This window comes from Rhinoraja longicauda, chromosome 4 (genome assembly GCF_053455715.1).
Source record: "Rhinoraja longicauda isolate Sanriku21f chromosome 4, sRhiLon1.1, whole genome shotgun sequence".
NCBI classification, from domain to species: Eukaryota; Metazoa; Chordata; class Chondrichthyes; order Rajiformes; family Arhynchobatidae; genus Rhinoraja; species Rhinoraja longicauda.
The window spans coordinates 75,745,914-75,761,881 of NC_135956.1; the positions used below are offsets into that span (position 1 = coordinate 75,745,914).

The 15,968-nt window shown below is 37.9% G+C and overlaps 1 protein-coding gene and 1 long non-coding RNA gene across 2 annotated transcripts in view; one reads left to right on the top strand and one right to left on the bottom strand.

Annotated features, from left to right (window-relative positions):
• mcmdc2 (minichromosome maintenance domain containing 2) overlaps positions 1-15,940 on the top strand; it is a 28,779-nt gene extending 12,839 nt beyond the window's left edge. Inside the window, exons 6-14 of the mRNA XM_078398690.1 lie at positions 402-509; positions 3,783-3,911; positions 4,671-4,908; positions 7,866-8,071; positions 8,160-8,326; positions 9,864-10,043; positions 11,272-11,414; positions 15,413-15,522; positions 15,683-15,940. Of these exons, the coding sequence (XP_078254816.1) occupies positions 402-509; positions 3,783-3,911; positions 4,671-4,908; positions 7,866-8,071; positions 8,160-8,326; positions 9,864-10,043; positions 11,272-11,414; positions 15,413-15,522; positions 15,683-15,849 (1,448 nt within the window). The 3' untranslated portion in view covers positions 15,850-15,940. The remainder of the gene's footprint in view (positions 1-401; positions 510-3,782; positions 3,912-4,670; positions 4,909-7,865; positions 8,072-8,159; positions 8,327-9,863; positions 10,044-11,271; positions 11,415-15,412; positions 15,523-15,682) is intronic.
• The window catches only part of LOC144593203 (uncharacterized), a 38,295-nt gene continuing 29,419 nt past the window's right edge, over positions 7,093-15,968 (bottom strand). The window contains exons 11-12 of the long non-coding RNA XR_013547220.1: positions 8,696-8,768; positions 7,093-7,221 (exon numbers count right to left, since the gene is read on the bottom strand). This is a non-coding gene — a long non-coding RNA (uncharacterized LOC144593203). The remainder of the gene's footprint in view (positions 7,222-8,695; positions 8,769-15,968) is intronic.

Consider the following 15,968-nt stretch of genomic DNA (forward strand, 5'->3'; position numbering starts at 1 on the left):
ATAATTTTGTCCGTACAGCAGGAACAAGATTAAATCATTGAGGTCCTCATCTGTTTTGCCATTTAGATTGTTTTGCTGATTTAGAAACATAGAAAATAGGTGCAGGAGTAGGACATTCGGCCCTTCGAGCCTGCACCGCCCCATTCAATATGATAATGGCTGATCATCCAATTTGTATTACAATTCCAAATATTTTCCTAAGCTTAATTGCTTCACTTAACAAAAATTTATCGCATTGAGTTTTGATATGTCTTAAGCCTTTTTTGGGAAAGTTCTGAATTATTCTTCCCCTTGGTTTAAAATAAGTACTTGTTTAATTACTTTTAAGTTCTTTGATAAAACAAAGTGTTGTGTCATACTCCTATGATCTCTAAAGTTTTCTAAAATGTTTTACTTTCAAGACAAACAGCTCGTTGAAATGATTGATGCAGCTGCCCTTGATGTTCTTAAAGGAAGTCAAGTCAACAAAACATGTTCTAGATATCAGTCATTTACTCTATTTTTAAGAGGTAAGTCTGCTTTTTTAATTGCAACATGGGGGGCAAAATTTTCGGTTTTCATTTATATTGAAATGACAAGTAATATTTCAAGATTAGTAATCTCAAATGTTTTAATTTTTAAGTGTCTTTGTTTCAGACTCATTTTGGCCAGCTATCAGAATGAATACCACTTCAAACTGTTTTCACTCAGTTTCTTGCTCATTTCATTGAAATTGGTGCATAAACTTGTGTGACTGATCCCTTATTTGGACATAACATCCTTACAGATTTGTCAATAACTGGATTTATGCTCTGAAATAAATGTATAGCTGACATTGTATTTGTAAGTCTTACGAGGCACCTTCTCATAATTGCAGAGTTGCTGTTCTTTTTCAAAAGACATTTCTAATGATCCCAGCTGTCAGAGATAGATCTTCTGTGGATGATATTTTCTATATTGTCACGATATAAGAATAATCATCCAGAGTTAAGAAGAAATGAGGACCGTGTAGTTGCCTTCTGTTGAAAGTCTTTATGGTTTCGATCTAATTGGCCTGTGAGATGGCTGAAACTAGACAGAATTGAAATGCTATTGTGGAAAGACGTTAGATCAGCCAATTAATTAATCTGGCAAAAATCTTACTGCTCACTTTGCTTTCCTTATGTTTTTGCAGTGCTGAACAGTCAATAGTCTAACTGCAGTAAACATAAGGGTATTTCTTTGTATATTACAGGCATTCTTAGAAATATCAGAAACAACTGCTGAGCATTTTATTTATCCACAGCATGTCATTCAGGAGTTCATTAGTTTGATCATCTGGATAAGATGGTAATTTCTTTTGATCTTTATTTGTACACCAGGACCCATAATAGCATCAGTAAAACAAACTTTAAAAATGAGTACTGGGAAAATCCATCATGTTTCATTTGCACAGTTCTGTCCTCCATTGGTATCTTAGGTTTGGCTTCTGTTATGTCCAAGGTTAAAGACAAACAAAGGCAAGGGATTTGTTAGCACAAAGATGAAGTCATTTTAACTTCTCTGGGCATGGAGAGACTTTTTCTTTAATCAGAAGGTTATCCCATACTAGCTTTTGTGAAAACAGAGTGTAAATGGGAGATTATCAACATGCTCTATGGAGACAGCATTTGAATTCCTCATTGAGACAGCATGCTTCAGGTGGCATTGCACTTCAAGTATTACACTGGGTAGTTCTGATAGGCATTTTTATTTTTGTCTTATAGTTCCGTTTTTTCTCTTTTACATAACGTACATTGTATGCTGACACCACTGAAGCTCTTTCACTGATTTTCCACAAATTTGTAGCAGTCTTAGTGAGGACAGTATTGCTTGTAGTTTTTTTGTTCGCTGTTGCATGTGGAGAAAGTTCAGCACACTAACTGAAATACTGCACAGAAGCTTGAGGTTTTCAATAAAATGATAACTTAATTCAAACAAGAAGCTCATAAGAACCTCCAGCAATTCTCTTGTATCAAACTGCAAACCAATGTTTAAGTACACATCAATAAGAATACAGGACCCAAAAATCCACTTTGTGGTGAAGTACTCAGGATCACTGATCACTAATGTTCAGATAACATCCACTTAAAGGTCCAAGAAAAAAAATTCTGCTGGGGGGGGGGGGGTTAGTTCTTTAGGCTGGCAGCAGGTTCTTGGTTCTCCTATCACCATCATTATCTTGTGCTTGAGTGGAAGTAAGCTCCGCTTCTTTTGGAGCACTAATTGCTTATTTACATATGCGAATAGAACATGCTGAATATCACCTTCAAAATACCTCCATAACCTGAATCATAAAGCTAATAATGTGTCTGATAGCAATATGCTTGAATACATTGGAGTTAAACTCTGAAATATATTTACTAAGGACTTTGTTTGCAATCCCTGGTTCAAGTGACTGAAATGAAAGTGTTAAGAGTAGTGTAGTTCCAAGTACAGGTATATATTGGTCTCGCAGAATTTTGTCTATTTGGAACATTTGATCTTTGCAGGTAGCATCACACCCCTGGGAAATGTGACTAGTGGATCCAAATAGGGAAATCTTCCCGCAAAATCTTCTATAAAGCTAAAAATGTAGCTAGGCAGTCACTATTAATAGTAATTACAAAAGTTAAAGAACTTTTCCTCTGTCTAATGAGTGATTTCCTTACAGTGGGTGGCCATGGATAAAAATGTGAATTTAAGATCAGCTTGATGGTAAGCTTTTGTGACCAATCTGACAAAAATTATTGTACTGCAGATCATAATTTTATTAATATGAAGTGAAAATCTGTACAAAAATCACTGCATTCTGAGATGAGGGCTTTCTGATTTTGTAGGTGTACAATCACCAATAATTCACACATTGCTGCCCGTTAAAATGAACTACAACTGGTGAGCATAATGTCAAAGACCCATTGTTAAATGCGAGTGAACTCATTCAGAAAGCCCCCCATCTCAGAATTGCGGCACTGTGCCTTTAATGTAATGATTTTTGTACAGATTTTCACTTCACATTAATTAACAATCTGCAGATAATCAAGACAAATGTCGCATGTAAACATTGATCAAGTAATTTCAATCCTGATATTTTTTTATTCTTCCTATTTCACACTTATTTGGTTCTGGAATATAATTGCAAATCTTGCAGCCACGAGAAATGTCAATTGAATGACATTGTCAGCAGATGCCTTTTTCAGGATAATTTGATCTGAACTTGATACAATTATATAGTGAGTAGTAGCTGGTACCATGTAGACCTCCTCTTAATACAGTGAATGGTGTGATAATATTTGTGTGGCTTGAATAAAGTTATTTTTATTACCAGCACTTAATTGGTTATTCTGTCCAGGAACTTGGATAGAATGTGCTGCGAAGAAATTCATCCAGTAAAGACAGGTAGAAATGCTTAATAAAACCCATTACTTTAACCATGCTTAATATAAAGCACTGGACCAAGTGGACCCTTTGGGCCCAAACCTCTCCTGCATTGATGCAGCACCCTCTCCTCCAGCCCCTTCTCCCTTCCCCCCCCCCCCCTTATCCTCCCTCCTCTCCCATCCCTCTCTCCACCCCCCCTCCCTCTCTCCATCCCAAGGAGATAGATTTAAACTTTAAAATGTGAATAACTTTATAACACTGATTTCAATAAAACTTCTTCCATTAGCACCAACGGGACAACGATGAGTAAGGTGGGCCTAAAATTGTCGTGCTATTGTGTACCGTGTTGGCTGTAGTTCAGTAACAAACAAATGAGTTTTAATATATAGATATGTTGATTATGAAATTATATTTTTTGATTAAAGATGAACTCCCCAACAGAATGAATATGGGTGAGAGATACTATGTAACAGGAATTCCAACTCATGTCTACAGTGGTTCACAACTAACATTATGTATGGAAGCAAACAGTATACAACCCTGGTTATCAAGTGGTAAGATTTCTGTTAATAAGCAATATTTAGAAAACTTAATTTAATATTAATATCCTTGGAATAAAAGGAAATGGAAATGTTTGTGTAAAAAAAAAAGTTTAGTTGATATGGTGCAACTAAACACCCAAATGGATTTAATTCAAAGGGATACAATCCAAGTTAGTTTCAGAAGCAGACTAGAATCCCAAAGGAAATGATTGCCGGAAGAGAAAAATATGTGTCTGATGATACGGTCTGGTGGCAATTATGAAAGGTCCACTGTCGAATGCTGAGGTGGAAAGTTAAGTAGTGGAATTCTATCCTTACTTAACTAGAATGGGTGGGGGGTGGGGACGGGGGACGACTGAGAACATGTGCAGAAACAAAGCAGATCATTTTTGAGGGCTCAGTGACTAGTAGACAGAATAATGAGGACATCTTCAAGGCACCACTACAGAATAGACAAATTGGAAGACGGTAACGTGGTAGAGTGGGAGGATGTATACCAACAAAAGCTAATAGGGTCAGTGACTGAATGAAGCTTTGTGTAGCACTTCTGTTGCCACCGTAGCTGAGCTTCTACTGGTGCTCCTCTAACTTCAGCACTCATTTATTCCCTGAGTGTACATTCCATCCATGGCTGAAATACAGAGCATGGATAAGTGTTTAAAGAACTTGGCATTCTTTACACTAATCTCAATTGTTTTAAATGTGCTTAAAACATTATTTGTTCAACCTGCTAATGTTAGAAAACTATTAACTTTTTTTGTTTATATGAAGACCCACCTGTCATCAATGACAACTTCAAATATCTGCTGTCCATCACAATGTCTTCACCCTGGAGATTTACAGCTGTTCTTGCTGACATCTTTGCTGCACAGATTGTCCCTCCAGGCACTTACAACACCCTCAAACTCAGCCTGCTCCTGAATCTGGTTCAGACCTGCAATAATGGAAAACGGTCCGTGGAACATTTAGATCTTTTGATTGGGACGAGTGATCCGGTAACAGTGGACAGGTACAGCCTTGTATTATGTGGCATCTATGATCTTTATATTAAGGGTGATATTTATAAAATCAGTTTGAGAAGTTTGCTAAATATTCTAGCTCGTTCAAATTATATAATAGTTCTATGATATTCACTCATCTGAAAATCTATAGCATCTATTAATCTGGACCCTTGTTGTTTTCCTCAGGGTTTAGTCACCCTGAAGATGACTATGTATCAGTTGTGGGGAACAGCTATCAACATCAGTCCTTCAGGTGGAATTTAGAAGATGTATACGAACAGACTAGGTGGTGCAGGGAGAGATCAAGAAAAATCATAGGGCTATTTACTTAAAGTTCCAGAGGTCCCTTAAATGATTTTGCAGTCAGTATATTAGGATATTCATATTTTCATTCAAAATATAAAGCTCTTATCTTGAGAGCAAATATCCCAAAGACTGGAGATAAATTTCTTAAGAGCTACATGGCTGAACAACATTTACATTGTGCATAACCCTATTCAAATAGGTCTTTCTGCCTTGCAGCTTTTGTTTCTCTTTCTACAACATATCACAATCAGGAGAATTCCCATTGAAAATCTGACAAAGAATATTCTAATTTAATTCTTAATCCCCTCTGAAAATATTTACGTCAGAAATTTCCAAATTAAACTAAGCGCCTCAAAAACAAAACGCAAAGTATTTTGCAGAAAACAAAATTGGATCCCCCCCCCAAAAAAAACATTGAGGTTATAAAATTAAAAACTGGATAGCACGTAACAAAAGCTTTTCACTGCACCTTGGTACACATGACAGTAAACTAAATTAAGGATCTAAACCGAGAAAATGAAAAGAAATAGATAAATTAATATGGATACATCTAATAATGAAAAACATTGGTGAAAGTTGTATTAAGAGCCCCACAGTAGTGATAATGCAGAGCACAATGCAAGTACTGAACCGAAAATATCGTACGTCGAAATGCATTTAATACACCTGATCACATGGCCGGAAGTGAGCTGCGGCTCGCTGCCATTTGCACCATCGCAAAGTCGAAATATCGCAAGTCGAAGCATCATAAGCCAGGGAGCATCTATCTGTATTGCATTTGGTGCTCCCAAAGTGGCCTCTTTTACATCAGCGAAACTAATCATAAACTAGGCAACTGTTTCGCCAAACATTTACACCTTGTCCACCAAGGCTTGCTAATCATTTTAATTCCCATACCAACTTTTCTGTCCTTTGCCTACACTGCCAGAATAGGAACACACACAATTGGAAGAACAGCACCTCAAATTCCTCTTGGGTAGCTTACAATCCGAAAGTATGATCATTGAATTCTCCAATTTCCACTAAAAACTCCTTATCTGCATCTTGTCCCCTGCCCCAATCCCAGTGAACGCCCATTTCTCTCTCCATCTTAGTAACCATGCTCCTTTCCTCTCCTCCATATATTCATATCCTATTCCCAAGTCACACATGTCTCTTCTCTCCACCTCTTCCCCTCTGCCTTGACCCCTTCCACCCTTATCCCTCCCTCCTAGCTTTACAATTCACTCCTCGTTTTCTTTCCTTATCTGACAGCTTTTCACTGTACCTTAGTACACACGACAATAAACCTAAACAACTGTCCCTTTTTACCTCCAGCCTCAGTCACTTACTCCACCCATCTGCCGATCGATCTCCTCACCTGTATCCACCCACCACGTGCCAGGCTTCGCTCCACACCCACCTCTTTTTTTAACTTTGCTTCCCCCACTCCTTCAGCTTGAGGGGTGCCGAGCTGAAAGGTTGTCTATCCGTTCCCATCACAGATGCTGCCTGACTCACTGAGTTCCTCCAGCCTTTTGGTTTGGTCACAATTTCAGTATCTGTGGTTCCTTGTGTCTCCAATATAATCATGGATTGCTTTAATCTACATTTGGACTAGAAAAACCCAGTAAGCAATAATGATGGCGGAATATAGTTTATAAGGGATAGTTTTCTCAATGAATGATCTTATTGAACCAATGGGGGAAATAGGCTATTATTGTGTGATGTGAAAATAATAATCTGGTGGTTAAGGGAACTTCAGGGAACCATAGTCACAATAAGAATTTTGTATAAAAATGTATAAATTATTTAGTTCAACCTGAAACTATGGTCATAATTCTGAATAAACAAACTATGAAGCCAAGGATATATAATATATAGTATAAGAAAATAACTGCAGATGCTGGTAAAATCAAAGGTATTTATTCACAAAATGCTGGAGTAACTCAGCAGGTCAGGCAGCATCTCGGGAGAGAAGGAATGTGCGACGTTTCGGGTCGAGGCCCTTCTTCAGACTGAGGATTGCAAGTTAGCTGTAATAGATTGAGAAACTATATTAAAAGGAATGATAAACAAGTAATGACTAACATTCAGAGAACGATACATAGTTTACAAGTAATATAAATCCATTTTGTGGTTTAAAAATGTAGCCAAGCCAATGTGGACAAGAATAATCCAATATTGTTTAAGATTAGAGGAAATAACAGTGCCACTAAAGCAGCAAATTTTAAGATGGAGAAAGTTAAGAATTTAGCAAAAGAGGACCAAGCTATTGATAAGAAAACAGAGTACATGAATACATTAGCAGGAAACATGAAAACCAGTGAAGAACTTTTGTGGATTCATTAAAATAAGTTCATGGGGTTCCCTAATAGATAGTGGCGGGAGTAATTATATTGGTGAATAAGGAAATTGCAGAAACATTTTTTCACAGAAAACCTCCTGTGAATAGTGGAGAACTATGTCTTTTGTATCCCAAAGAAACTGGCAATGATAAAAATTAGTGGAAATGAATGGAAAGTGGGAAATGAAAACTTATATATATAACCTCAGAACCTTCTTAAAGTTGTATGTGTATGGTCTCTCTGTTGCCAATAATTTCAGGGATCAAATTCCCTCTTGGATAGTTTTTTAAAAATCCCAGTTGTATTTTATGAATGTCTGTGCTTTTCTGTAGGCTGTTAATATATAGTCTGAACCTTCTGCCTTTTGGAGTGAGACATTTGCCATCATATGAACTTTTTGCAACAGTCTCCAAAGATGAACATGGAACTGGCACTGCTAAAGTGCAAGCTGGGTCTGCACTTCTGGCCAAGGGGGGTATCTGCTACATAGGAGACATTCTTTCTCTCAAAAAAGAGGCATTTAAATTACTTCAGACAGGTATAGTGAGTATTTTAACACCATGTCCACTGTATAGCAAATTCTTAAAAGAATATTACATTTTAACTTCTTCCACTTCCTGTGTTAGTTTTAGAAACTAGGAGTATCACAGTATTTATTTCTGGAAAAAAGTTTGGAGAAGATGTTGATCAGCAAATGAGCTTCCCGATTCAGTGCAACTTCTGGGCTTTAGCTGATGTTAACATACACCTAAAGAAAGCTGGCCAACAAGACGATGCTGTAATTGGGTCAGTGGTAAGGCAAACTTGGCTGTGAGGAGACTTGATAGAAGTTTATAAAATTCTGAGATGCATAAATAGGGTAGACAGTCAGAGCTATTCAGTATACTCCACATTACAGCAGTTTAGATTAGATTTATCCTTACAGAAATCATGTCCCTTACAAAAAACTCAGATGGAATAAAAATCACCCTTAGAATTAGTGGGGGGGGGGGGGGAATAAAGGCAAAATATATATATAGCGAACTTTACCAAGAACAGTGATCACCGGCTCTGTTCACAGCAGGAGGCCTCTTAACAGATTACATTTAGAAATTGACACGGCCATCTCTTCTAATGATATCTGTGCATTGATACTATCAAATAAGTTCATTAAAATAACTACCTTGCATTTTGATCGCATCTCCACAGGGATATTACAGTTCAGAGAAAAACGTCCCATGGGACTGCATCTCCACCTATAAAATAGGAATATTGAAAATTCAATAGAAAACAGGTTTCACATTACAGACAGTCTTCCAGGGCACAATACCTCTGTAACAAGGTGTAGCACTATTTTTTTTAAATGTCATCCGCAAACTATCCATGCATGCCACCTACGTTCTCATCCAAATTATTGGCATATGTGATATTATATATACACACATATATATATATATATATATATATACACACACACATATATATATATATATATATATATACACACACACACATATATATATACATACATACATATATAAATATTTGGTTGGCAGGAGTAGAAACAGGAATTGATGGTGATTCAACAGGCAGCAGTGAAGTTGTATGTAATAAAGAACTGCAGATGCTGGTTCATATCACAGGTAGATAAAATGCTGGAGTAACTCAACGGGTGAGGCAGCATCCATGGCGAAAATGCCTGACGTTTTAGGTCAGGACTCTTCTTCAGACCGAAGAACTCTCCAGCATTTTGTGTCTATCTGAGATGAAGTTAGTGTTGGGAATCCCTAGGTACGTTGACCTCAATAAACATTTATTCATTAGAATCCCACTCATTGCCAATGGTTGTTGAAATAAGACGTAATAAACAACTAGAATGATTGTGAAACATGGAATTATGGTATTTCGAGCAAGCATGCTACTTTGGGCCTGTTGCAACTGCATTTTGAGATGGAAATGAGATTCAGAACCAGGGGCCACAGTTTAAGAATAAGGGGTAGGCCATTTAGAACGGAGATGAGGAAAATCCTTTTCAGTCAGAGAGTTGTAAATCTGTGGAATTCTCCGCCTCAGAAGGCAGTGGAGGCCAGTTCTCTGAATGCATTCAAGAGAGAGCTAGATAGAGCTCTTAAGGATAGCGGAGTCAGGGGGTATGGGGAGAAGGCAGGAACGGAGTACTGATTGAGAATGATCAGCCATGATCACATTGAATGGTGGTGCTGGCTCGAAAGGCCGAATGGCCTACTCCTGCACCTATTGTCTATATGGGCATAAAAGAAATACCTGTTTATATCTAATACAATTTTCTTTGTTTAACAATGTGTTGATTTTTTTTGGTTTCCATACTTCAGGATGTCAGTGCAGTACCAGCTAATCTGGCTGATGGCTTTGGTCTAATGATTTGCTGCAATGAATCTTCCAATTACAATTCTCCTATGCATCTAATACTGCATAAACTGAATGAAGCTATGCACCAAAGCAAACCTCTTTATCCAGCACTACAGCAGTTTACAACGCAAGACTATGAAGAGGTAAAAATGAGAAGTTAATCAGGTTGCTCAAATATAAAGAAAATGTTAGCCTTGCTACTCCAGGTATATTTAAAATCAAAATTATGCCTAACTATCCAGCTTCTGTACAATTGTAATAATCAGAAAAGGTGTGTCCAATTGAACGAAAAAAACACCGCATTTATAGAATAACTATATTAATATAAAAAGTAAAATTATTAAAACAATCAGAGGATCAGGCTGCATGTATAGTATTTTTTTCGTTTAGTTTGTTGCCACTTGTTCAGGCGTACATTGAAAAGCTGTTTTGTTGCAAGCTATGCAGTTAACAAAAAGACTGCATGATTACAATCAAGCCGTCCACAGTGTACAGATACAGGATAAGGGAATGATGCTTAGTGCAAGATAAAGTCCAGTAAAGTCTGATAAAAGATAGTGCAAAGGTATCAGGACCGCTCTCTAGTTGGTGATAGAAACTGTCCCTGAACCTGAAGGTATGAAGACAGTCAGAAAAATTCTGACCAAGGGTCTACAGATGCTGCTGCCATGAAAGTGTTTCCTATTTTCTGTTTCTATTTCAAATCTGTGAAAATTACTTTGAAAATTTGTAAATGTATAAAATGTGACCAGGTATTGTAAATTAATAACAAAAATTGTTAAGTTAAGATCATTCTGCACCAACTTGATGTCTGAACAAATTGAATATAGGCTGAATATTATAAATGTAAAAATTAAGGTCCAAAACAAAAAAAACAACAATTTTACAGCTTGATGATCCAAACTATTAAACTGGTTGGAATCAGGTTTAATTATTAGTAAGATTTGTTACAAACAGCTCAACTTTGGCAGGCCTCTTGAAAAGGACTGCGATGATTAATTTATTTGTTGTTTCAAAATAGAATTTCAAATGACAAATTCTTTTTGGAAGAGGAATACTTTATGTTTGCTGCTATAAACCACTGTCTAATTGATAAATCTCTTTTTGGTTTTAATTTCATGGATCACTTGCAACTATAAAAATGAAGAATGTAATAATTTTTATTGAAGGTCTAATGTTATTTACTCCCAGGGCAAGGCAGCCATGCAGAAATGTATGTATATATCATTAGCTTTTGGTAAACTGTTTCTAAATGAATAATTATACGTTAACTTAAAAGTTTTGATGTGTATATGGGGATCAGTTCATATACATTCCTCTTTGAACAGTCTGTGAATGGCTGCAAACTCTAATTTAAATATATTTCATTAGTTTCTAGCATTTGCCAGAAACCAGGAAGCTGCACTTACTATTAAAGCAGAGAGGCTTATACAGGGATATTACACTGCAAGTAGGAGAGTTCGAACTGATCCTGTTCATGGATCTAAGATTTCTCCAATTGCACTGAAGACTTTGTGAGTGTTTTATTTTATTAAAACTTGTATCTATTAATATTTAGCACTATAACCTATCTGCATTGTCTTTTCTGCATAGGATTAATGTAGAATCAATTTTCATTAAAGCAAATTTATATTGCAGGTGTGTATATTTAAAGTAAACAGAAAAACACACTTATATAGTGCCATTTAATAGCCCTTATGGAACGCCCCAAAATACTGTGCAACCATGTAGTGTTTTTTTATGCAGTGGTAAAGTAGGCAAGCAACAGCCAGCTCACTTACAAGAAAACCTTCCATATATTATGTTTGCTAATCTAAAAGCAAAATGGCCTAAATGGTGAAAATCTGAAAATAAATACCAGAGGTCAGAAATATAACATAACATAACAACACTTTATTGTCACTCGGCACAAACACCGAACGAAATTTCAGCAGCCACAAGACACAGCAAAAAAGAAAAGAACACAGGACACCCGACCCCAACACAAACATCCATCACAGTGACTCCAAACACCCCTCACTGTGATGGAGGCAACAAAACTTCCCCTCTCTTCCCCCCGCACCCACGGACAGGCAGCTCGACCCCTACCGAGGCAAACGACACGCACAGCCCCCGCAAGAGGATGGAAGGCCCCGCGGCCGAGCCGCACCGGGCACTGAAACGTCCCGCGGCCGAGCCGCACCGGGCGCAGCCAACTCCTCCCAAGATACATTTCAGGCCACAGAATCATACAGCTTTAGAGCACGGAAACAGGCCCTTCGCCCAACTCATCTGTGACGCCCAAGTTGCCTAACCAAGCTTGTCCTGCTTTTCTGCACCAAACCCATATTCTTCCAAACCTTTCTCCATGTACTTGTCCAAAGGTCTTTCAAATATTGTTATTGTACCTGCCTCAACTACCTCATCTGGCAGCACACCACACCGCCATTCGACTTACCTTTACCCATCACGATATTATACTCTTCTATAAAACCACCCCTAGCTTCCTGCGCCTCAAGCAATAAAGTGCTAGACAGCCCAACCTCTCCCCACATCTCAGGGCATCGTGACCTGGTGACATCCTCATGATTTTTCTCTACTCTTTCCAGATTAATGGTGCCTTTCCTGCAGCACGGTGACGAAAACTGAACACAATATTCAAGTGCAGCCTTACACAGTAACATATGGTCCTATCTTCTATATTTAATTCCCTGACTAATGAAGGCCAACATGCCAAAAGCCTCCCTTACCACTGTCTAATAGTGCTTCCACTTTCAGGGAACTATGTTCTTGTGCTCCTAGCTCCACAACACTCCCCAGGGCCCTACTGTTCACTAGTATGCCCTATCAAAATGCAATACCTCACAATTACCTCAATGAGACTCCAACTGCCATGTCCATTGGTCCAGATAATCAAGATTGTAATCATGGATAACCTTCTTCACCACCAATTTTAGCGCCATTCACAACATACTAATCATGGCACCTACATTCACATCTGAAGCATTCAGTCTAAAGAAGGGTCTCGACACGAAATGTCACCCATTCCTTCGCTCCAGAGATGCTGCCTGACCTGCTGAGTTACTCCAGCATTTTGTGAAATAAATACATTCACATCCAAATCATTAATGTAGATAACGAACAGTGGACCCAGCACCAATCACTGTGGTACTCCAATTAACACAGTCTGAAAAATAACCCACTACCACCATCTGTTTCCCATCTTCAAGCCAATTTTGTCTCCAAGTGTTCAACTCACCCTGGATCCCATGCATTCTACCCTTCCAGATCAACTTACTGTACGCTACCTTGTTAAAGGCCTTCCTCATGACTATGTGGGTAACATTCACCACACCTGCCTCATCAATCATCTTGGTCACCTTTTCAAAAAACTCAAATTGATGAGACGCAATTTTCCACAAAGCCATGACGAGTATCCCTAATCAGTTCTTGCATATAGACCCTTTTCCCTTAGAATCCCCTCCAAAAACTTACCCCACCACTAATGTGAAGTTCATTAGTCTATAATTTCCAGGCCTTTTAGTCATACAATGTGTAAACAGGCCCATTGGCCCAACTTGCCCACACTGACCAACATGACTCCTCTACTAGTACCACCTGCCAGTGTTTGGCCCATATCCCTCTAAACCTATCCTATCCATGCACTTGTCTAAATGTTTCTTAAAGGTTGCGATAATACCAGCCTCAGCTCGTTCCATACACCCATCACCCTGTTTAAAAAAGGTTACCCCTCAGGTTTCTATTAAATCTTTTCCCCATCACTAAACCAGTGTCTTCTGGTTCTCACTTCCCCTACTCGGGACAAGACTGTGGATTCACACGATCTATTCCTCTCACGATTTTGTACACTTATAATATCGCCCCTCATCTTCCTGCGCTCCAAGGAATATAGTCCTAGCCTGCTCAACCGCTCCCTATGGCTCAGGCCCTTAAGTCCTGGCAGCATCCTCGTAAGTCTTCCCTGCACCCTTTCCAGCATTTTTCCTATAACAAGGTGCCCAAACTTAAGACAATACGCAAAAATGTGGCCTCACCAACATCTTACATAACTGCAACATGAACACCCCAACCCCCCCTCCCAACTTCTATACTCAATATTCTTATTGATGAAGGCCAAAGTGCCAAAAGCTTTTTAATCACCCTATCTACATTACTTTCAAAGAAATATATGCCTGCACTCCTAGATCCCTCTGCTCTAAAACACTCCCCGGAATCCTACCATTCATTGTGTAGGTCCTGCTCACTTTGGTCTTCCCAAAATGCAACACCTCACATTTCTCTATTAAATTCCAACCTTTTCTTGCAGCCTTTCTTAAATAGACGCCGCATTAGCCACTATCCAGTCTCTGGCACCTCACTTTGTAGCTAGCAATGATGCAAAATATCTCTAAGTGGCTCTGCAATTTCTTCCCTGGCTTCCCACAATCTCCTAGGACACATTTGATCAGGAATTTATCTATCTCAATGCATTTTAAGACTTCCAGATCTCTTTTGTAATTTACGCTCTTCAAAACAACAGTATTAATTTCCGAGTTCAGTAGCATCCATGAGTTTCTTCATGGTAAATACAGACAATAAATATTAATTTAATGCTTTGCCCATTTTCTGTGGCTCCAGTCTGGTCAATGATCTTTGTAATAACCACTAGGTAATCTGTTTTTATGTTTCTACAAATACTGCGTGTTTTTTAAAAAGAGGTTTTACTTTGAAAAGCACAATAGAAATCTACTGTATTTATCTTAATATTCCCAATCCACTAGTAAAACTCCGATAATCCTGCACCCTCGATACCTTCAAACTAGCAAATTATCTGGATATTGGGTGCTACGCCTATCAATAACCCAACACACTTAAAAAATATAAATTATGTAATAAAGAATGAAAACGGACTTGAAAAGGAGCAACACTGAACTGCAATAAATTTTAAGGGAACAGGAAATGGAATCTGGTGATTTCAGGTTAGGTTTCACCTTGTCAAAACATACAAACATTCCAGCCTCCGGCTCCGAACTGTATTCACATTCCTGACCTCACTACCCCAACTTCAGTCGAACATCTGACTCAATGTCCAGTGCCACGCATGCTCCAGTCCACGTCTCACATTGTAGACTAATGAGTGAGCCAGGCGATTTAGTTTAGGATCATTTGAGTAAATAGTGGTTATCGTAGAGGTGCTTTATTCGACAACCATCTGGATCTCACTTTGAAATGTTTGATGAGATAAGATGTCTTTTTGCCACTCTTCCTCTGATAAGCACACATAAAAGACGATAATATCTGGAACAAAATCTTAGTATGCACACACTAACTGTGGCAGCAGATAAGACAAAATCAGCTTTAAATATAGATAAATTTAATGTTTTTACTTGCAGTTGTTCATTCTGTAATTAAAATTAGTTGTACTAAGTAGTTCATTCTGTACCAGTGGGAGAATTACATTATGAATATGCAGATACTTTCACTTTTATTGGAGCAACAGTTAGATAATTCTCAATTTTTTTCAACTTGCTAGAATGTCTTTATCTGAAGCACATGCCAAACTCAGCCTGAGACATAAAATACTGGAACAAGATGCCGTCATTGCAATTTTACTATATGAGATTTCCATCACTGCAAGACATGGTAAAGAATAGCAAAGAGTGCCTTTGAATAAAAATATTAATTTTATATTAAGATCTACAAAAAATAATATGATTTGTTTGGATAAAGCCCTGTTTCTACTGAAAATAGCAGTATATAAATCATAATGATGGATTAAAATAATTTATGTTCATTTCTGTAGGTGCTTCTGTACTCTATGTGGCTCCAAATGCAGTATTTCCATTTGATCAGTATGACGAGCACAGTCTAAATCAAAGGGATATATACTTAGCACAATTCCATCAACAACTTGTACAGTTCTGCTCGACGTATGCCCCTGGGATGTCTGTATTTTTTGCTGAAGAATAACTTGCAACAAAAATTTAAATCAGCATTATACTAGGAATCCTCTTATTGTAATATTGCATTTTACTGAAACTTGAAAAATAAAATTTAATAAATGCCAAAATACTAATAAGTCTGCACAA